Here is a 23,108-nt window from a genome sequence, read left to right as displayed (position 1 = left end):
AAAAAAGGCTACTTTCAAAGCTTAAGAAATCATTATTTATTTTAACCTGATTTTTGTCCAGCTCACAGTTCTTGTACTCTTGTTCTCCCTGTTCTTGGAATGTAACAATCACAAAACCAACAAATATGTTCATCATAAAGAAAGCAATGATGATGATATAGATGATGAAAAAAATTGAGATCTCCACTCTATAGTTGTATACGGGTCCTACATTCTCGCCATTTGAATCAATGGCTTTGTATAGCAGCCTGAAAAACAAACAGAATTTTATCTTTATTACCATTAAAATGAGAAAATAGTAAAATATGCAGACTCAGAGGACAGGTTTCTGAAATGGTCTGATGTTCACTGATATTTTCTTCTATTTACTGATAGTGCTTGCAAGAATATAGAAACCAGAAGAATCACAACACGCATTGTTATATGATTTTTTTTCTGAAATAATTAAGTTAATGACCCAACTTTTGTAGTTTTCATGTATTTATTTATTTCCCCAAATAAAATTTTCTCATTTAAGGAAACAGTGAGTGGCAGTTAGCTCTTTCTAGATTTTTCTTTGAGTGTACTGCTGTCTGATTTTTTAGTAAAAGGTTTACTTGAAGGCCTAAAACTTTCAAATTAGCTTTATTTAGGGGACATTGATGGATAAGCATCTAGAATTGTTACTTCCATTAAAACTGAGAAGATCCTTATGGTAAATGTAGCAAGACTGGCAATCAAAGAATACAAAAAAGTTCACCTTTTCTTACTTTTCCTGAAATATGGGATAAGTGCCCAGATTCAGGATAATAGGTTTGTTTCCTCCCTTTTTACACCACCACTTAAAACTGCTTTATTGCCCAAAAATATCTGCTAAATGATAGTGAATTGCTCTGGAAAATGCAGCTCTGGTGCAAACATGGAGAGCCCACTCACGCTGGCCAGCCTTCAAAGGTGGAGACTGTGAAAAGGGCCATCATAGCAGACAGGACATTATCAAAGTTGAAATCACTGTTTTGCCAGACTCTCTCTTTGACCATGGGACTATCGACATCTCCGTCCTTATAAACGATGTAAATCCCTCTGTGGGAAAGAAACTGCCATTAGTGAAATACTGAACTCACCTCAGGGGTACTCAATGCCCTATGCAAAGCTGTTTCTTACATTGCCTCCTCATGTTTGTTTTATTTTCTTGCTAACCTGTGTTTTCTGGTGGGGTTAAGATAAAAATTCCAATTTACACAACTCTAAACAGCCTGACCCATGCACAATGCCTGCCCATACAGCCGGTTTAAGTTATTCAGAACAAAATGTGTCAAATTCTTAGACCAAAGATCTCCTCACCGGCATTCCTCGGGGTTCTGTTTTGCCTCATCAGTGCACTTGTAGAATTTTCCCTACACATAAAAACAGAAATCAATGACAAAATGCAGAATATGCAAAATAAATTATTTTATACTATGATTGGTTCAGGATGGGACTAGCCCAGTCCCAGCAGCAAACCACCAAGAATTCAATTCAGCATTTCTTTTCTTGATGAACTTTAAGTTCTGAGGTCTTACCTTAAACAGCTGCACCCCAATACAAGCAAACATGAATTGCAGCAGAGTTGTAACTATCATGATATTACCAATAGTTCTAATAGCCACAAAGACACATTGAACAACGTGCTGGAAAGAAAGAAAAAAATATGTTTCAATGCAATTTGTCACAGACTACATATCATAAAAGTAATTTCTACATTCTTTTTTAAAATTACTACTTTTCTGTTGCCAGCATTACACCTATCACTGTGATTTGACTTGTTTTCTAAATTTGTCTGTAAGTCTGTTGACACAGACCCATCAACCTCAACTGACTAGAAATTACACAGGCACTATGGATAAACTACTGAAATGCACTGACAGGTTGTTCATCACAGTCCAAATCTGCTCTCAGTGGCAGCTCCTCCACACAAACTGCTGTAACTGTGGGCAGAGCCTGGCTGGCTAACACCAGACATGCTTGAGAATCAGTAACTGATTTCTGCCCTTGATCTGTGGACTTCTGCAGAAAATTTCTCTTGAGCAAGAATTTTTAACCTGAGGCAGGACTGAAGGATCAGTCCAACAGAAATATAACTTAAAAAATAAAAATAAACACCTTAAGTCCTTTTGCTCTGTTTATTGCCCTTAGAGGCCTCAAGACTCTTAAAACTCTGAGAATCTTCACGACTGAGATAGCACTTGATCTAGAAGAAAAAAAAATTATACTGTTACTGTTAAGGTAACTGATTGTATTACAGAATAACAATATTCTTGCAAATTCCTGAAATGTGAAAAATACCCCTCCAACTAGAACTCTCAAGATACAAGGCATTTTTTACTCTTTATTGATTCTTTATTATTAGAAGATAGTATGGATCTCATAAATACCATAAGAATCATTTTGATTTCTGGAGCAAATTTAGATTTAACAGCTTGGAAGCTCATCTAAGACCATAATGGAGCAAAATAGTCCCCAGAGTATTTTCCAGTGTTGACAAGCTCTTTTGAAGATACTGTGTAAATCCTGTAAATCAATGAATCCTTCAATTTCCAACTAACTTGAGATCAAAAGGTCTCAAATTACTTTGACTCTCTCTGTTTAAGTAGCTAGGACTGCATTTTGAGGAAATAAGAGTGCACAGTGCTTTAAGAAACATCCTGTGAATCTGAAAGTTTGTGCTGCAGGAGGTCTGGTACCAGCAGGGTTCAGAGTGGGGAGCAGCTGCCTGACACCCTCCCCTGCTCTCTTTAGGTCACTAAGGTTTTCACAGATTATTTTTAATATGGTAAAACCACTCAATGAATCAAGAAGCACATTTAGATTCGTTTACTGTCTTTAGTCTGACCAAACAAAATAAAGAAAACCTCTCCACTGCCACTTACTGCCCTGATTAAGGAACAACTTCTCCCCATCAAACAGTCTAGTTCCATATTGCCACAGGTCAACTGAAAGTCCAAGCTCATAATATCAGATTGCAGATGTGACAATAGCTTGAGAGAAGGGATTTAAACCTCCTGAAGCCCCAGGAAACACCTGCTGCACCAATACCAGTGTCATGGGCTCCTCCTCGTTCTCCTGGTAATTGTGGGAAGTAGTAATTTCATATCAGTAAGGAATTACAACACCCTCCATGAAAAGCACTCCCTCTTGCCAGCCCCATCCCTGAGCACCGACCCTGCACACCCACACGCCGTGGGGGAACAAAAGGAGCTGGAACACTGATTTCAGTAAGAAACCCCAGAGCAAAAATAAACCATTCACGTTGTAAGTTTAGTACTTACTGAATCCCAAATGATACCAGAGAGACACCCACAACCAGCAAATCCAGCAAATTAAAATAATTCCTGCAGAAGGACCCTTTATGTAGGAATGCTCCGAAAGCTGTCATCTAAAAATAGAATTGTTACACACTTAGTCTATATTTCAATTTATTCAAATTTGCATTTAGGCTGTTTACAAGACACTTGCCTGGAGTGTGAATGCATACAATACTACCTCACTTTCTAAAATCCTTTGAGATACAAAACAATCCCTCTACATATAGTAAATCTTTCATTTAAATTAGAAAAATTCTGCTCAAGCAACATCAACAAATATGCTAATTGTTTCTGATGTCAACAAATGTTTTATTTTGTGTGAGAACTGATGAGGCTGAGATGATTACCCTGAATTAATTTGGCCCTTATTAGAAAAATTTCTATAAAAAAACATTTGAGATTTCCATGTTTACTAAACTGTAGGGTCCAAATTCTGACTCCTAATTATTCAGACTCTCTTAAGAACTGAAGGAGCTGAGAATGTGCTGCAAACACCTGAGAGCCAAAGCTGGTAAAGAAGCAGGATAAGGCTGTCCTAAGGCAGCACTACAAGGTTATTTAGCTTTGGCTTATGGGAGACATGAGTGCCTATCTTGGAATAACCCGATAACCAATACATGTTTTTTTATTTTTGTAATCAGAGGTCTCTAAATTTTGCTGTTCATTGGGGAATATCAATCATTGCTCCTCCTTTTGGACTTTCTCTAAATTTTGGTTTCTGACCCTATATTTAAATGAAAAAAGCTTAAAAAATGGATCTTGTATGCATAATTTGCAGGTTTCATTAGGAGCCAGTGATAATAATTATGGCTGCAGCCAGCACCTGGGCAGATGATTTTGGGTATCATAAAGCTGCATTTGACTCCTAAATCCATGAATTAGACTTCCTACCATAACTGTAAATAAGTGCCAGTTAAAAACACACAGGGGAATCCAATTAAACTATTAGATGCACAGACTCACCAGCCAAAGAGAATATTGCATAAGTCTTTCCATAGTTATGGATTAAGTCTGAAACACTGAAACTAAAAACTCATAACAAAAATAAGGATACCTCTGAAAAACACCTCGTAGTCAGCTCAGTCACATGAATTCTAATTTCTTCAGCCTCAAGATCCTTCTACAGACCCTGAACATTGAGCTATTCCTTGTTTTCCACAGGTAACAAAATTTGATGCCATCTAGAGAACATCCCATACTGACTGCATTTTAATGCCTTTACTTTCTATTCTGCTCCTCAAGGAGTAGGGAAGAGATTTTATTTCACTTCCCCTCACAGCAGATTACTACAGCTTTCAAGACAGTTCCCAGTGTAGAACAGAGTACAGGCAGTGGGCATTTCAGTGCACTGCATCCCTGTCCAGTGTGCAGACATTTCCAGGCCTTCTCCATGGCAAACCACCACCACCAGTAAAGGCTGTATCTCTGCAAAGGAAAGACGTCTTTTTTTTTTGGAAGCAAAATTTAATTAATCTCCTTATTCTGTTGTTAAGCGTCTTTTTCATGATCCAAATATTCCCAGAAGCTAAAAGAGTAAAAATGCTAAAGCTTTAACCTATGCCATGGCATGAGACATATAACATAGTTATATTATAAACTTTCCATTAAATTAGCTCGTTCACTTACAGCTGTACAGAGTACATCTAAACTCTGGGAGCTGAACACTAAAATAACCCTGAATACCAAACTAACATCTATCTACAGCTGCCCATTTATACTGTATATGAAAAGAGCAGCACACAAAGTTTAATGTAACAACTCCCACAAAAATGAGGTGAATAACTGACATTAAAGTGCAGGCGAGGTACATATCTCCCCATCTTCACATGGAGACTCATATTTCAGTCACCACAAATCCCAGTGGAAGAATTTGCTACAACTCTCTAGTAATTTTAAATGGTGTGGGATCAGCACAGCAGGGGGAGGTAAAAAGCACAAATCCCTAACCTGACCTTTGCTCTGATGTTTTTACCTTTCCCAAGTTGTCCAAACAACATGATAAACTGAATTTCAATGTCATGCAGGGAGAATTCTCAAATGCTTTAGAGTGATGTTGCAGCTTTTCTGTTATTCACATCCTCATTCATACCCTCAACACTGTGCAATGTGGAAATCCTTGTTAGAGAGCAGTAAGAGCACAGGGAGACTTCTTACATTCTGAGAGTTATTCTGGTTTAATGCTTACTTTTTTAGAAGTTTCTTCACTACGGGTGATAATATTGCCTCTGCTTATCCTAATTTCAGGGGTTTTTTTTGTTAGCTTTTTTTTGTTTTGGTTTTGTTTTTTTTTTTTTGTTGTTTTTTTTTTTTTTTGCCTGGAAATTAAGGAATACTATTGTTACTGCAGGTCTAGTTTTGAATTTTCTCCTTGCAGAGCACTCCCCATTCTGCACAGCTCAGATACTGTGTGAAGCAGAGCAGAGGACATGGAGGGCCCCAGCCACAAGCAAGCAAAGCCAAAGTCTGAGACATGTTAGCAAAGCAGGCAGAGTGTCTGTGTCAGCTCCTCACTGTCCACCACATTTGGATGGTACAGTTTATTTTCCTTTCCATGTGAGTACACTACAGATCTTCCTGGAGAAACCAGAGTCAGAAGCATCAACATTTTTGTTTGTGATGTAGCTTCTTGTTTCCTTGCAATCTTTACAATTCCAGATTTCAGCAGCCCAAGCTCTAGTTTCCTGTTTCCCTTGGATAACTCATAAATTGCTCAGTGCCAAAATCTCTTGCAGTTTGAAGGAATGTTGCTTTTCTTAACACATTCGGTTGTGCCTCTTTATCCTGCCCTTTATAATTTCTGTCTCCTAGGAAAACACAAATGGAACTGCAGGAGCAGGAGAACCTGCTGCTCAGAGCATGTGGAAGTTTACTGACTCTCTTCTGCCACAGATACAATGGTAACATATTTTTATGGCTTCCCAAATTCAGAGTTGGGAGCTAGTCTGATTTAATGCTACAGCTCTTTTCAATGTCTTATTCTCTCCTTTAGTTTGGCCTTTCTCTAGCAGCAAAATCCCTGGATATTTATTTTAGTGTGCTACAAATAAGAATAATCAATTCTATAGCAAGCTTCTCACTGCTGAAAATGTGAAATAAGGGGATAAATATTAAGCCTGGGAGAAAACTCACAAGCATAAAAATAGTCTATTATTTACAGTACAGCTTATCTTGTAAACAGCCCAAATATTGCACCAATTAGTAATAATCAAATTGCATTGTGAAGAGTATGCACAGCAATATGAGCAAAAGCTGGGAGAAGAGATCTTGTTAAGCTTAATCCTCAACTGGAAATGCATAGTTTATGTACAGATTCTTAGTGTGCCAGCAATTTTTAAGTGTATACATTAGGGTTACTCAACCAAAAACTTGAGGTGAGAATAAGCACAGCATGAAACATTTATGAATCATATGTAAATCTCTGAAAAAACATTTTGCTAATTTCCAATGAAAAATTTTATTTCCTTGTTCAGCATTTTGTTTCATGTGAATGCAATTTTTGGTTATTTATCTTCTTTACTAGAGTAAATATTGTACATTGAAAATCTGAGTAGCCCCAATAGATATTCTTAATAATCAGTACACAAACTATACATTAAAATGCCAATTTTTGGCTCATGCATGGGTAATACATTTAAGCAAGCATAATTATGCCTGTCTGTGAATTTAAATGTATGCCCAAAATAAATGCAAAGTATCTTAGTGTATAGATAGATAAATGCAAGATATCTTGCAAGTCCTATTGCAAGAAAATAGTTATCTACTATTTTAGCTCTGTGGATATAGTTCAGCAAAATAAATGAGAAATTACATGCTCCCTCCTCATAAGACTGATTATCTCTTTCAGAAATGCCAGAGCAAGGAGAAGGAAAAGCTCATGCGCAGTGATTTATTTTTCCCTTTTCTGACAACTGTAAGTTTAAAAAGGGTAAAAAATGAATTATTGAACTGATGTAATGATAAAAAATCAGCTTCTTCATGCACCCAATGGTAAAAAAATAACCAATCAAAAGTATGAGGAACTGTCAAAAAAAAAATCCTCTAGTTTAAAAAAGTTTATCTTTGATAGCTTAGAGAAAAGGCGAAGAACACTTCAAGGGCCTTTTCTTGGCAGGTGACACACAAGGAAAATCCTTTTAAACAAGCTTCCTTTAAAAACCTGTTACCTTCAAAATGATCTCAAATGTAAACATACTAGTGAAGACATAATCTGCATACCCTAGGATCTGGAAGGTAAACAAAAAGTTACAAACATTATTGCTAAAGCTGCTTTTGGGCTAACAAGGATCAATTAACAATGCATTACCTTTAACAGGATTTCAACAGTAAAGATGGCTGTGAAAGCATAGTCAAAGTAACCAAGTATCTGCAAGGTATAATACGTGCCACAGTAAGAAATCCATCTCTTAATAATTTTTATAACTTAGACCACATACACAATACCTGAATTAATCTAAGTAGATAGATGGAGAATTTAGACAAAGTAGTTTAAAATTCCAGCTATTGTGCAACCATTTTTATTTGCTTAAAAATTTAACAGATGCCACTGTGCTCAGGCATTACATTTCACCCCTCAATAATTGACAGGACCCAATAGGCAACAATTTCTTTCAGTTCAGACTTTCCTCTACCAGCTTTCACAGATACTTTCTTCAGCCTTTAGCAGAGATACAGAATCTTAAACAAAGAATAAATACTTATTAATAACATCTGTGGTTTTTACCAAACTATTGCATCACAAAATAAAACTTCAGTGTCTGCTTCTAGAGTGCAGATCATCCCACATTCTGCTACATTATATTGTTCCTGTATAGGCTTGTCCAGAGTGTCCCAAAGCAAATTAATGAATAACTAATCACTTAAAATCAGTACCACAACCCCTTTTCCTTGAAGTGGGAAGATACAGCAGTGATTTATTTGTAGGAAATCTAAAAGAAGCCACAAGAGTTGCACAGTGATATGAAACATTTAAGAGGATTGTGGCTGTGGGATTGACCTCACTGCACAAGAACAGGTATTTCAGAACCACACAGAGCTGTGGCTACATCACTAAATCAGTGAACTGCAGGAGACTAAGAGTTTAGTCTCAAGGATCCAGCAATCCACCTAGCCAACAGCTGTGCACAGAAATATCCTTCCTGCAGTTCAGCAACTAACCAAGTGGGCAGGAGAAATACAACACACAAAGAAATTAGTCATACTAGATCAAATAAAAAGAAACAATTTTTCCCCCATATTCTGTTGAATATCCCATCCTTCTGTCATTCCCTGGTGTGGCTGAAAAAACAGGCAAATATTAAAGCTATATGACAAAGATTAATCAGTAACCAAGTCACTCTAGACTTAAAATAAAATAAAAAATATTTAAAGGCATTCCAGTTTGTAAACTTTCACTCTGTTGTTGACCTGGCTGATGGAAGGAATGTGAACCTTCAAGGCAGTAAAAAGAAAATGATGCAGGCCTGGGGCATGTGAGAGTACTTACAACAAGAGGGCAACGCCTTCCTGAAATCCCTCACACATTTTGTCTGTGTCCCAAACAGAAATAATCTTTTCAGTTACCACCACTTTCCACTTACATTTTCCTAGTGCTCCTCTAGTTATAAATACAATTATCAGCCCTTGAAGCCATTTCTATAATAACAATTTCAGTATTCTCCACCAGCTCTCTCTTTCCTACCCATTAGTGTGATTTATTTATAGGATTGCATTGGTCCAGCTTTGTAGATAAGGGAAGTACACTGCTCTGCTGAATAGTGCATGAAAAGTGTCTTTGTGCTTTGGCCTCTTTTTACCTCTGGAGAAAGTTTTAGCTTTTTGGTTTTTACTAAACTTACTGGGAAAGTGTTCAGAGAATGCCAACAGCCTAAAGAAGACTTTCAAGAGGTTGCACCAACACCAGCAAGAACCAGAGAGATACAAACTCTGCAGCCTCAGCAGGCAGGATGCAGAAGAGTTTCTCTGACTCTGTGACCATCTCTACAGATCATTTTGTATCTAAAACAGAAGAGGGCTGGAAGTTCTGCCAAAGCATCTCCAAAGTCCCCATGGACCACTACCAAGCTGCATCATCTCAGCTATTTCCTACCTAATCTGAAGCAAACCCAGCTCACAAGACTTTGAGAATCTTGCTACACAGCTAAATCAAGTGCAACAAGGCTAAAAAATCCATGGTCATGAGAGTGGATTTATTTTAGTTTCTCTGTCTAATAATTGTGCTTTTGAGTAACAGTTAAGTCTTCCACTAGATTAAGCACTTAAAATGTGCTTAAACAAATTCAAGAATTTGTTTTGGGAGAACACAGGTGTTTAGTCCCCACATTAACTACAATTTTATCAATTAACAGAAACATTTTTGAAATTAATGGTTTTTAGGCTGAAGTGGTATTTTTCTCTGCATCAAGGCAAGAGCTGGGCATGCTCTGATCCTCCTCTTACATGTGAGTTTAGAGAAAAGTGAGATTTGTTTAGTTTCTGATGCAGCCAATCAAGAATCTAAATATCTTTGAGTCCAACTTGGGGGTAACTCAAACCCCTCGGAGTGGCCACACGAGCTTCCCTGAGAGAGTAGGTAACACCCTCATGAATCCCTACACTCACTAGCAGAGGGATCATCCAGGTGCCCCAAGATCACATAATAGACTCAATGCAGAGAGGACACATCAGAGTCTGTTCCAAACATGATAAACAGTGAAGATTTTAACTAGCATTTTTAAATCAGCATCAAACGCTGTGAGGCAGTAAAAGTGATTCAGGCATTGCACATCAGGTACTCCAGCTGCAAAGTAGGAAAAATATGAAAATTATAGATATTATATTCATCTTGAGAATATTTTATTCTGCTATATTTATAGTCACAGAAAAAGCATTATGTAACTAATAAACACATCTAATACTGATGATGTTCCATCAATAAAGTTAATTGTCTTTAAAGATTTATGCTTCTTAGAGCAAAAGGAATATAAATGTATAGCTTGAGAAAGAAGAAGGAATGTTTTTTAACATGAAAATTAAAAACCAGGCTCTAGGCCCAAAGGACTGTATCCTGTGAGGGTATATTTATCTTCAGAGAAAAATGAAGGGCTTACATTATTTCGAAAAGAGTGGCTGCGAATTGGATCTTCTGCTGCTAAGGAAACACTGCTCAGCATGATGAAGACAAGGATGAGATTGGTAAAGATGTGGTGATTGATAAGTCTGTGGCATCCCACTCGAATTCTAAAGAGGAGATACAAAAATACACCATTTTTGCACACAGAATACAGCAGATGGTTAATACACAACATGTTTTCTGTTACTCTGCCAGCACTGATGGAACAGAGCAACAATCAGCAATTAGAAGCAATGAAACTCCTGAAGCCATCGGTCTGATTCCTTAGAATGTAAATAAATTTAAAATCCAATTCACCTGTAGAAGATGCACTTAAAGCAATCCGGGAGGGGTTGGTTTCCATTGGGTTATGAACACCACAAGTTCCAGTGCTTGTAGCACCATGCACATGCAGTCACAGGTCAAAAAGACCAAGGCTAGATAGTAAATCATTCCAGATCCACAATTTGGTTTGATTCTTACTGAAGTTGTCAAAATTACTCATCTTGTGAGGTGCAGCTTAGGCTGCAGATCTCCTTGTGCTACTTAGGACTCAACTCAAATCCAAATCTCCATGAAGATTGTCTTATAGAATTACAGGACGTGGGTGTTGGAGGCTCCAGATCTGTCAGGCTTTAGCCACATGACATGAAGTGTAACTGTGCATATGCTTAAAGTGACTGAGCCCAAAGTAATCACAAATACAGAGCAGGTCTGGGATTAAACTGACAAAAAGGCAGGATCAGGTCCATAACTAACACTGAAGTTGTCTAAATTCTGCTGAAGACTCAGAAGGTTCTTGGCTAAAATTTTTCCTCCTGCTATTAAGTAGATGATTGGAGACTGGTGTATCTTAAAGCAAATTGGCCATTTCAGACCAAGAACACATGGTGTTAGTTGAAGCTGAAAGCAATTTGAAATGTTCAACAAACTTAGTGATTTTGCATCCAAAACATTTTATCTCGATCTCCTTCTAAACTTGATGGCCTCTACCACTGAAAGGCAGCATTCTCCCATGCCAAACAAATATTAAGTAAGGACTTTTACTCACTAGTCAAGCTTGCTGTCTTCACCATTGTAGAACTCCAAATGCTCTGGAGTTAGAATAAGTGGTGAAAGATTCCACTGCCCCCAAATCCAAACCCAAAACTGTTACAGTTTTGGATTTTTTGAAATAATTTATCTTTATCTTTGATGCTTTTTTGAATCTGGGAAATGCTGTTACCCTAAGAGGAATATACGCTTTTCTTCTACTTTTCTCTTTTTCTGGTTTCTCCGCGGCAAAGGTTACTAGGGTTACTAGAAATTCTTCCTCATGCAGAAGATGTTCATATCTTTTATATCCAGTGACTAACATAGTACATAGATAATACACCTCAAAGGGTACTTTGCAAACCCTTTGAGAACTCGGACTGTATGTACAAAATGCTATTATCTTCAACAGTGGAAGAAAAATAACATATTTTTCAAATTCTTCTCATTTAACAAGTCAGTCAGAAAATTTTAGGAGGCAAGCCAGTCTCTTTTCTGTTGAAGACACTAGATTTCTACTCCTGGTCTCCCTAGAAGGAGGTCTGTTACTTCACTGCTAAACCTTGATGTCTAAAGCAGTATTTTTCAAAGTCATATTTACGGGTTGGTGCTGCTGAAAATGAAGAAGGCACTGCCTTCAGGGATCGGTGTTATCTTCTCCTTCATGTTGAGTTCTGATATTCTACGGGGACGTGGGCCTGCTGGTACCTCTGGTTCATCCTCCTCATCTTCTTCATCTTCACCTACTTTAGATTAAACATTCTTTTTACTATAAACTAAAAAATATTGAGGTTTTGCTCATACAGCTTGTATGAGAATACACATGGCTTGTAGGAAATATACATATGTAGCATGACTCTCAAAACCTATAAACCAATATGTGAACACCCAAATGCTGTCACGAGCTCTCACACAGGGTGTTGTGCATATGTGGGTGCGTGCATGAGTGCATTAACAGGCTTTGCTGGTGCTGAGCAGCCTCACCTGAGGACTCCTCTGGAGTCCCAGTTCAGCTCAGCCCTGACAGCTCATCCATGCCTGAGCTGAGGGCTGAACTCTGGGCACTGGGTGAGCACTGTGTGCTCAAAATTCAGGACAGATCTCTGTGCCATGCATCCAGACAATCAGGCAGAACTGATTTTTTGATAAGTATGCTCACTGGGCCAAGAAAAAACTGACCAAACATCATCAGCCCTGGAATGTCCTCTTTTGCCAAATGTTTCAGAGAAGTTTAGAAATTGCTCTCCCAACCAGATAGTGTTACCAAAACAGTCCTGAGGCTCACAATATTAACTCTCAAATGCTGCTTGTACTGTCTAGGAAGCTGCAGAAATAGATAATACTTAGGCCCATTTATCCACTGATAAGAGAGCACAACTTCACTGGCTTCAAAGGAATTGATTTAATGTTCACCAAGAGCAAGTTTAGGATATTTTAGCAAATAAACTTAAATGTGTTTCTAGCTAGTATTCACATACCTGGTACATCACAGGGGGGATAGGGATCTTTATCCTCATCCTCTCCTTCTCCATATTCTCCAATTGTCACCTACAGCAATGAAAGGGATGTACAGGAAGAAAAATGAATTTTAATACAGAGTACAAAGCCCACAAAAAGCAAACCAAATAAGCCTCTGAAGTCAGACAAGCAAGTTTTCTGAAGCAGACTAACTCTGAGAACATAGGAGAGCTGACATTTTATTACTTATTTTTCAAAAATTATTTTTCTATAGTATCCACATTTCTATGGCTGTGTAAATCACAATAACAGTAGAACCAACACACTTTGATAAAATCTACCAAGAACGTTTGAACATTCTAAGAGTTTATCATTCACTGATCTCATTGGACTTATCATGCAAAATATCCACAGGGATCCTAAGAAAAAAATCATATTTTTCTAACATTAATTAGTTTGTTCTCTAAGAGCTTCCCCTCTCAGGATATCCTGGAACCAAAAGGATTTTTCTGGTTTGAGACACTGTGAGGATGCAAAGTATCAGAACTAAGTTTCCTTTGCCTGGATAAATATGTAGGGATGATGGGCTCATAAAAGAAATTGTACAATGCACAATACAAAGTACTCCCTAGCAAAATCAGTAAAATTGCTTCTTAGAAAAGAGACAAGTTTTAGGATAAACACCTTACTATCCTTGGGCTTCTTCTGGTCACCTTCTGACTTCTCACTTTTTTTATTTTCCAGACTCTCCTTTCTATAAAACAATAAAATAACAATTACAAGGCATGCCATGTAAATACAGACAATTTTAAGTGAACTATACCAAATCTGTGAAAAGCTGAAAGCCTTATAATAAAATATTTGAAATATTTTGTACAGCTGCAGGTGTCAGAGCAATAAAATCTACTGCATTTGAATGCAATGATCCATTTAAAAGATTATGATTTTGAATATAACTCCAGAGGCTAATCCCTAAAACATTCAATGCATGATCATTACTTCTTTCTAGGGGGATAAACTGTGCCCTTGGACTCATACAAACAACTTTCATTGACTTCAACAGGCTTGCACTGATTTCAAAAGAAGGTTTTCTACTTGTCTATATAAGGCTTAGAGAACTGATTCCACAGGGAGCTGTGCACTGGCAACAGATAAATTCTTGTGCTAATTGCACAATAAATCCTACTGTTGCACTGTTTAAATATCAGTTGGTCTATCATTGCATTCTTAATTCACCCCAATTACTACCTCACTTTTATCTAAAATCATACTGTTTGTCCATTATTTTAGTGTCTAGACAAACCCCTCTATTATTTTCCCTGAGTCCAGCACATTTTGAAGTTGGTAAAGACATTAACACAAAACAATCCTTATGGAAGAATTCAGTACCCTCCTCCTTCCCTCTCCTGCTGGTTCAACATGCCCATCTATTTTACCTCGCATTCTTTTTCCTTTCCTTTTCTTCAGCTTCTTCTTTCTGAGCTGTATTTAGACTTTCAGCATCTGCCAAGTTATCCACAGCAATGGCCAAGAAGACATTTAGCAAGATATCTATTTCAAATCATTTTAAGGACATTATGCCTTACCACACTTGTGTGGTTTATTATCAGCATAAACACTGACAATGTGAGAGATATAAAACACATGTTCCCAACCTACAGCGTGGAGGTTTGTGATGCTGGAGTGTAGTGCAAATATCACCCATTTAATGGACCAGACTGATACTGGCTGTAAAGTGAGCAGAGATCCATTAGGGTCATGGGTTTTAAAATAGCAGAATGCTTGAGGTATTTTTTTAAATAAATGAGATTCAACTTCATGCTAGCCAGAGCAAGTCCAAATATGAAATTGTCTATTATATGTGAAGACTGTTCAGGCATTTTGAAAAATTCATTTTTATAATGCACTGTCTTTCACGTCTACAACCATCTATGTCAAATTCAGTTATTCAGTCTATATCAGTTAACCACAAATACTGATACAAATACCATATAGTGCAGAAAATACAATGTTTTTTGCCCTTTCATCACCTCCTGAATTTTAAGAACTTCTGAGAGTAGCAGTAGTTTGTTTCTACATGGGGCCAAGGAAGTATTTCCAGATCACTAAAGGCAGGGAAGGGGAATGCTCCAGCAGAATTTGTCCCAACTGTCCCAGGGTGTGTGCCCTGGTCCCTGCCCTGCAGAGGGTCCCTGGCCACCCTCAGCCCGCGCCAGAGCTCAGGGGTGCACCGAGCGCTGGGGATGGACGGGGCACCATCGCTGCCCCACGGGCTGGGCTCCAGCCCTGCTCTGCCAGCGACCACAAGCAGCACAGGGCAAGGCTGTGCTCCCAAGGAAGGAAGAAGGAAAACATTCTCTGCTTTCTGCCATGGTGGTGGCCAGAGATGGCCTGGAGATCACTGCCTCTGGATCCTCAGGGAACAAGGAAAGGTCTAGTTAAAGGACTTGGCAGGTGCAGAGAGCACTCGCCCGTGGCCATTTACCCCCTCCCAGAGGGATTTGTTTGATGTCCCTGGCACACAGCCCCACTCAGAGACCTTCCCAGCAGTGTAAAGGATACAGTTACCACAGATGAAGAGGATAATGAAATATATGCAGACGATCATGCCTGAGGATGAGGGACCACCGTATGCCATTATGCCATCATACATGACAGCATTCCAGTCTTCCCCTGTTAGGATCTAAGGAGCAGATATTAGATTAGTAGTAACTCAGCATCAAAAGTGAGTAGAGAAACACATTTCCTCTGACCACACAGCACAACTAAACTTTTGTATGCATAAAGCAAGACCATGTTCTTTTCATGCATTGTTTTAAAATTCCCATTTAAACACATCTCCTGAAAGCTTGAGTTTCAGTCTAACAGCTTTTATTTTGTGCTATGCATTTATATGACTGAACTTCAAAGGCAAAAATAATAAAAACAAAATTTTATTGATCTTGGCATTCCAAAGTAACAACCCTGGTTTTCAGCAATGTCACTTATGTAGCAATGCCAACAAATGTCCATCACTGAAAAATCAAGTTAGTATATACTTTAAGGTTCCTTTTTTCTTCATTTTTAAAAACTGGACAAAAATCTGTTCTACGTTAAAAATTCTGTGTATTACAATGCAGGCTTTAGGGGCATTTCATATATTTCTAAGTAACTTCTTAAAAATTATCACTTCCATCCTGAGAAAACATGTAATAATCACTCTCCTTCCAAGCAATTAAATGGTTGTTTAAGAAAATTAAATGCATGCCATTTTCTAAAATTCATTTTTGTAGAACTAAACTTATCCAACTAATTTTCATTGCTGGTGAGCGCCCAACAGGCTGCTTGCTCCTGAGTATCTTCTAAAACTGAAGGAATCTCCATTCCTTTGAAAATGAGACAGCCTAAAATCTGAATACAATGTAACTCAGCTCAGTTGGAAAGTAAAGCCTTAAGTTTTTGTAGGGGCAATGTCAAGTCAAACGTGAACACTTTTCCCCATATGGAAATTTCTCATTGATATTTCTTTATCTTGAAATTAAATGGAAAGATTTTCTGCCTGCTCTGGGCAGCCACCAGATGGGACTTCCACCAAAGTGACAGGAAGCCAACACCAAGGTGAACCCTGCAGGATCAGCTTTTAACTCTCACCTACAATGGCTGAAACCAAATATTGTGGTAATGTACACAGCCAAGAGTGAAAATGGTGAGCAAGATAAAACCAAACAGACTAATTCCAGTATCCAAATTGGGAAAAATAAGTTTTGAAAGAGCATCACAAAAAAGTGAAAAGTAAACTCAAAGTACATCCCTACCATTTCACTAGTAGTAGACAAGTTTGCCTTAAGATTTTAATAAAACCTGGTCTCTAAAGAAATTAATGCTTATTTTTATGTCATAGTGAAATGACCCCAATGTAAATATCCACTCTTTAAAGGCTTATTATTTTTTCTTGCTTGAGAACAGCTGAAATGTTACACAGCTAATGAAGTTAAAGAAAATAATTTGATCAAAATAAATACAACACTCCACCTCTTCTTCTAGTCATGTGTTTGAAAGACAAAGGAGATTTAATTCTGTGAAGTAACACGACATCTATGTTGCATAGGTTGATCAAAGAAGATATGAAACAAATGGTACAAATGGTGCAAAGTTACCAGAGTACTGAATTCAATGAGCAGAATGCTACTTAAAGTAAACTGAATAAATAGTATTCATGATTTTATTTTCAGGCAACATGATCACTTAAACAGTTTTGTTGATCAAAGGTAAAATGTCTCATACGGGATGAAAGAAAGTTACCTGGAATACAGTTAAAAGGGCTTGTGGAAAATTATCGAAGGTGCTCCGTTTTGTTTGAGTTTCATCAAAATTAAATTTGCCTCCAAACAGCTGCATTCCAAGCAACGAGAAGATTATGATGAAGAGGAAAAGCAGAAGCAACAGTGAAGCAATGGACTTCATTGAGTTTAACAAGGATGCTACCAAGTTGCTCAGGGATGCCCAGTGCCTATAAATTAAAATGCGTGTGTTAACACACACCAAAAAAACCCCAAACAAAACAGTAAAAGAGCAGTGCATGATGAAGTATTACAAAACAATTGCTGATCACTCTTCAGCTATCCTTAGAATTAGCAGTATTGGATAATCTTACCTTGTTACTTTAAAAATACGCAGGAGACGAACACAGCGAAACACTGAAATTCCAAGGGGTGACATAATTTCCAACTCCACCAAAATGGTTTCAACAATGCCACCACAAACAACGAAGCAATCAAAGCGGTTAAAGAGAGAAACAAAATAGGCCTGTAGGCCCAAGCTGTACATCTTTACTAACATTTCACAGGTGAATAAAGCCAGAAGAACTTTATTTGCGATATCTGGAACAAAATATTAAAGAAAAAAATATGCTGAATTGCCTCATAGATTCAATTTTTATTTTAACATATTAGTACTATACTTTCTATATGAGTTTGTAGCTTTTTGCTTAAAAAGGAAGTACTGCTTTTTTATGCTGGACTGTAGTTTATGCTTAAGTGGCAAAAGTTACACAAGGATGTAAAGCTTCCTGCCAGCTATAAACTATTCATCTTTCCAATCTGTTGTGCAGTTCATGGTTCCTCAGCTCACAGCTTGAGTCCACACTGTAACTTAAGCAACCAGCCCACAGCAAGTCCTGCTGTGCCAGTTCCCACTTCCTCCTCATCTTTCAAGCACAGTTTCATGATAAAAGTACAGTTATTTACAACTTAGCATTGTCTGGTCTGTGCTGCTGCATTACTCAACTGTGTTACAGCTGTGGAAATCAAAGACCACATTCAGTCATTTCTTTTATCTCCCTCTGGCTGGGCTGAATATCCTTCAGACAGCAAACAACAAAATGGCAAAGTACAAAAGTAGCCACTGATAGAACGCAACTACCCATAGTCAAGACCAGGACAAATAATTTTTGACTGTACCTTGGATCTGGGTCAGCCAGTCAGGTTGATTGTAATGCTCTGATGAGATAGTTAACGTGTTCAAAAAGACCAAGACAATAACAAGCCAATAAAATGTGACAGATTTTACTGCAGCCCTACATTTTCTTCTGTTAAAGCGGTTCCAGCGACGCCAGCGTCGACTGAAAGTTCAAATAAAAATAAATTTATTAGTATATGGAAAACATATATGAACTTAAGGAGAGTGTAGTTTTTTTCTGTGTAGAAAACAGCTTCAATTGCTAATGTGTGAGCAGGTGTATTTTCATAAATACGTGTATAATACTTCAATAGCTGTGTAAATCATTACAGTGGCAGATTAGGGACTGCTAACTTGTAATTCCTTTTTTTACATTTCCTTATAGATTTTTAAATGTAAACCACAACATTTGGAGACTCCAATTGCCTGTGACGTAATTAGATTAAGCTGCATTTAACATTTCATTGGGTAACAAAGTATATCTATCTTTCCAAGGCCCCATACACTTAATAGCAATAAAAAGAAGTCAATGAATTCACTCAGAATTCAAATTAAATTAAGTCTAAAAATGTAGGCTTTGAGTTAAACCACAAAGAGAATTCTGGCAGGATTAAACAGAATAGGAATGCTGAGGTCACCTTTTAGAAATGTACCCTATAACATCAGAAATCTTCTTCAGTAGTTCCTAGAGATTTCTAGTGATGTGCACTGAAATTGTGTCAGTGGGCAAATGTCAGTGAAATAAATAAGAGTGACAAGCTGAGGCTGTACCTAGATATGAGCTGGATTCACAAGTGATTATATATCCTTGGACTCATAAAACTAGATTTCTCTGCTTCACTTCTGGGAACTCTGTTCAAGCATTAACTAAGTTTTCTTTGTGCACCTTACATTTCTACTTGTAGTAATGGAAACTAATACTGGTTTTAGATACCAGTACAGACGTTTCAAGCCTTTGTGGTATTCTAACCATATAAAGGAAAAATATCCTGTCCTGACCTAAATCAACATGGAATTCAAGAACATTCTTATCTTGCCAATCCCCTGCTCTAAGGGCTGTGCCCATGGCCATCAGGAGGATGCCTCACTCCCTGGGTAGCTTAAACTGTTTTTACACTTACAGAACACTCTATCATTGCAGTCCATGAGACAAGAATAATAATGGTGGCATATCTCACTTATGAGACTCACAAGCAGGTTCAAACTGCATAACTCCAAGCTTTCTGAAGCCAGTGGGGCTATTTTTTGTTTTCCCCAAAAAGATGTGTGGAACCAGTGACAGTAAAGTATAGCTAACTGGTACATATACGAATGTGTATGAATAACATAGGCATACATAAGCAGACTACAGAAGTAAAACAAAAATTCAAAAAGGAGAATAGCAGTAAATTTCTCCATTAGATTGATACAAGTAAAGGCATGCTCCCAAAGATTAACTTCTATTTTGACTTGTAGTACAGCAGGTGCGAGCTTGCAATGAAAAGCATTTTCTATTTTGATCCAAAGGCATTTTGACATTACTTTCAAAACAATATCCTTGATAAGTTATGGCCTGACTTACTTTGTGCTGAAACTCAGTGTACTGACATTGCAGAGTAACACTCCAGAAGCTGGAGTGAGGGTCAGCCCAGAAGAGTGAGAATTGGACCAAGATTTTCTATTTACCTGAGAATGTGATTATAAGAGGAAAATACTGACCTGAACTTGGATTTTGAGATGGTTTGACTAGAAGAAAAGGAAAACACATTTTTAAGAATGGAGGAAAAGTAATTAACAAATTCTTTTTTTTTTTTAGAATTTTGCATAGGCATTACACATATATAAAACAAGCTTTTAACAAAATGCATCATGAATGCTGAAATTCTTTTTTCTGTTATTTATTTTCTGAAATACCATTTCTAAAGCCTTACAAATTTTATTAGTGAAAGGAAATCTCCTTTAAAATTCAGTAAATAAACCCTGAATAAACATGTAGAAGCTGCCTGGAAGTCATGAAAATCTGAGCAAATACATATTGAACATCATGGGTTATAGAAATACTCCCACACATTCAGTTGTTGTCTAAAAAATACATATTCTCCAGGTTATGCACAATTTAACAGAAAATATTTGTTTTTACATTACATTAGAAACTTCCATTATTTTCTTATAATTTTGGACAAAAATCATATTTTATAAAAGCTTTCAGGAAATCACAATTCCAATCCAAGCTGAGTTGAATTGTTTTATATCATCTTAACCTGAGAATTTTAGGAGCTCTTTAATACTTTTATAATTGGTCTAATATCAAACTCCTGCAAGTGCCATACAAAGCCTGGCTATGTCAAGGCACTTTTGGCTAAATAAACAGTGGGGAAAGAAGGATCCTTTGAAACGCTGAGCTGATGAGGTGGGGACTCAGCACCCATCCGTGCACTCACCACAAGCTCCCGCAGCACGCCGGGCTCTCCCCTTCCCCGCTGACGTTCTCCGTGTTCACCGACTCAGTCTCGCTGGTGGGCATGCTCGCTGTGGGGACACAAAACTGCTCAGAGCCAGCACCACGCAAGGCATGGCACAGCTGGCACCTCCTGGCCCGTGGCAATGGTGCCTCCGGCTCTGCTGAGAGCTTGGAAGATCTGAGGAGTCGTAGATGAAGTCAGACACTTCATCAGTCGTCCTCTCTCACCGAAAGGAAGCACACAGAATTCCAGAGAGAATGGTGGCTTTTTTGTGTGTGTGTGTCTTTTTAGTGATTCAAGGAAATTGCTTACACTGCAGAGTATAAAGTAGAGGAAGTTTGTTCAAAGAGTATGCTACCCCAGCAAAGAAATTAACCTGAGCTAAATTCTGAAACTTTTCACTTTGAGAGGTGTTCTGTTAACATTTTGGAGGTGCTTTTCAATTGAAGTGCTATTAACAAGCTCGCTGATTCCAAGGAACATCATCAAACTTCTGAAAGTAGGAACAATCACACCATAGTCACACTGACCACTCTTTGCTTTTACTGACATTATGAATTATCAAGGCAAGATGCCAGAAGGTAAATGTGCTGCAAATTCTGTGTGAGCAGCATGCAGGAGCAGGGGAATGGGAGGATGGTCCTTCAAAGCATGATGAGAATTGCCACTAATAAAAAGGAGACAAGTACATTTGCCACAGAGTGAATTACTACACATAGAGTGGATCATTACTGAGAGGTTAGCAATTGTAGCTGATGGTTTTTTAGACAAAACTCATTTTCAGCTGGGTCATCACCATTTGTCTTCAAATCAGCTGAAATATAGAGGGAGGACAACTTATGTCAAAAAATGTTAGGAAATGATGAACAGCCAAAGTTCTCAGTACTTCCTAGGGGAGAGCATTGCTTCCATGTCTGCAAAGCAAGCATGAAAGGAAAACCTCAGAAACAAGAAAAAGGTAAATTTATGTAGCTGGTCTATAGAGCAGAATACCATTTAAAGTAGGAAACATAAAAGAGGTGCAAGATGCACTGAAAATACTGTAAAACAGCAAGAACAAAAGAAAAACAGAGCATTCTAAAGGTATTCTGGTGTGTACCTTCCACTGTTCTGATGGTTTGCTTGTTTGGTTTATTTTGTTTGGTTTGGTTTGTTGGGAAGGGTTTAAGCCAATGTCTGTGAACTGAGAGTACTCAGGGCAATACACTGCAAAGGTCTGATAAGGAAATCTTACTATTTTGGTAGCCTAAAGGATGATATGAAATTTAACAATCAGACCCTGAATTTTTTGATTTGTGTACAAATGAGGCACAAAGTGATAAGTGTTAGAAACAGTCTCTCTGCACAGCCTCTATATTGCCTCAACACCGACATGAAGACAGAGGGGAGGGGGAAGTGCTGGTTTGGTTTCTCTGCCCATCAGTCCCATCCAAGCTGGAGACTGACAGGTCGGTGCAGGCCAGGTACTCAGCTACTGTTTACAACAGCTGAGAATCTGTCCCCATAAGCAAATCACTGTTATATGGAATGCTAAACAGAGTGGCAAAACGAAGAAAGATCCAAAATGTCCATGCAGGTGTTTGAATCAACAAAGCACTTCAGGCAGTAAGCACAGCAAAACCTTCTTTCACAAGGTTCTTCTGTTCTGATGATTCTTTTAAAATATTACTGTAATGACTTTATATGTTAAAAGTCTCTGGTTAGCACCTGCAAGTGTCTCAATTCTAATATCATGCTTCCCTTTATAAATCAGTTTTAAAATGATTAATTTTTCTAGTCCTGTAAGAACTTTACAGCTTACAATCAGACTTCAAAAGGAATTTCACTCAAAAGTAAAGAAAAAAACCTTTGATGTTCAAATTCAACTATTAAAATTTCAAAGGGTTAAATTTAAAAAATGATAAAATTGTTTTAAACATAGTATCAGGACTTCAGAACTAAGAAATTTTATTGTAAAATGTCAGTTTCTTTTGAAATAACTGCAAGTACATGTAAGTATACTCTGTCTGGTAAAGAACTGGACTGGTTGCCTTGTGCCAGGTGACATGACTGCTGTTAGAAAACACAGCATTATAGTCAGCTAATGATGAACATTTCAGCACTTGTGATGAGCAACTGCAAACTAAGAGTGCTGAAGTCTTGTTTCACACGCTTATTAAGAGCTGCTTGGAAAACACAGCTAGGCCTACTTCCACAATTATTGCATAAGTGCAATGTGTCCCACACTTGTATTTCAAATTTATCAACTCTTCTGGAAAAAAAAAGTTACCTAGAATCCAGTTCTTCATAAACTGTCACTTCACCGAGTGACAAAAAACTGCATTTAATGTA

The 23,108-nt window shown here is 37.8% G+C and overlaps 1 protein-coding gene across 12 annotated transcripts in view; it reads right to left on the bottom strand.

The window, feature by feature from the left end:
- Positions 1–23,108, bottom strand: part of CACNA1D (calcium voltage-gated channel subunit alpha1 D) — a 171,437-nt gene that overhangs the window by 49,739 nt on the left and 98,590 nt on the right. For 10 of the 12 annotated variants that reach the window (XM_068201775.1, XM_068201770.1, XM_068201776.1 and 7 more), the window contains 18 exons: positions 20,757–20,844; positions 20,035–20,061; positions 18,339–18,499; positions 17,534–17,759; positions 17,182–17,389; positions 15,463–15,583; positions 14,337–14,451; positions 13,585–13,654; positions 12,921–12,990; positions 12,044–12,188; positions 10,409–10,538; positions 7,627–7,686; positions 3,288–3,394; positions 2,122–2,209; positions 1,542–1,649; positions 1,324–1,376; positions 916–1,062; positions 47–248 (listed from right to left, as the gene is read on the bottom strand). In XM_068201775.1, coding sequence (XP_068057876.1) covers positions 47–248; positions 916–1,062; positions 1,324–1,376; positions 1,542–1,649; positions 2,122–2,209; positions 3,288–3,394; positions 7,627–7,686; positions 10,409–10,538; positions 12,044–12,188; positions 12,921–12,990; positions 13,585–13,654; positions 14,337–14,451; positions 15,463–15,583; positions 17,182–17,389; positions 17,534–17,759; positions 18,339–18,499; positions 20,035–20,061; positions 20,757–20,844 — 2,126 coding nt within the window. Of the gene's footprint in view, positions 1–46; positions 249–915; positions 1,063–1,323; positions 1,377–1,541; positions 1,650–2,121; positions 2,210–3,287; positions 3,395–7,486; positions 7,547–7,626; positions 7,687–10,408; positions 10,539–12,043; positions 12,189–12,920; positions 12,991–13,584; positions 13,655–14,336; positions 14,452–15,462; positions 15,584–17,181; positions 17,390–17,533; positions 17,760–18,338; positions 18,500–20,034; positions 20,062–20,756; positions 20,845–23,108 lie in introns of all 12 variants that reach the window. The other 2 variants (XM_068201780.1, XM_068201769.1) reach the window with 2 other exon arrangements.

Source organism: Anomalospiza imberbis, chromosome 11 (genome assembly GCF_031753505.1).
Source record: "Anomalospiza imberbis isolate Cuckoo-Finch-1a 21T00152 chromosome 11, ASM3175350v1, whole genome shotgun sequence".
NCBI lineage: Eukaryota > Metazoa > Chordata > Aves > Passeriformes > Viduidae > Anomalospiza > Anomalospiza imberbis.
This window is presented reverse-complemented; position numbering and strand designations above follow the sequence as displayed.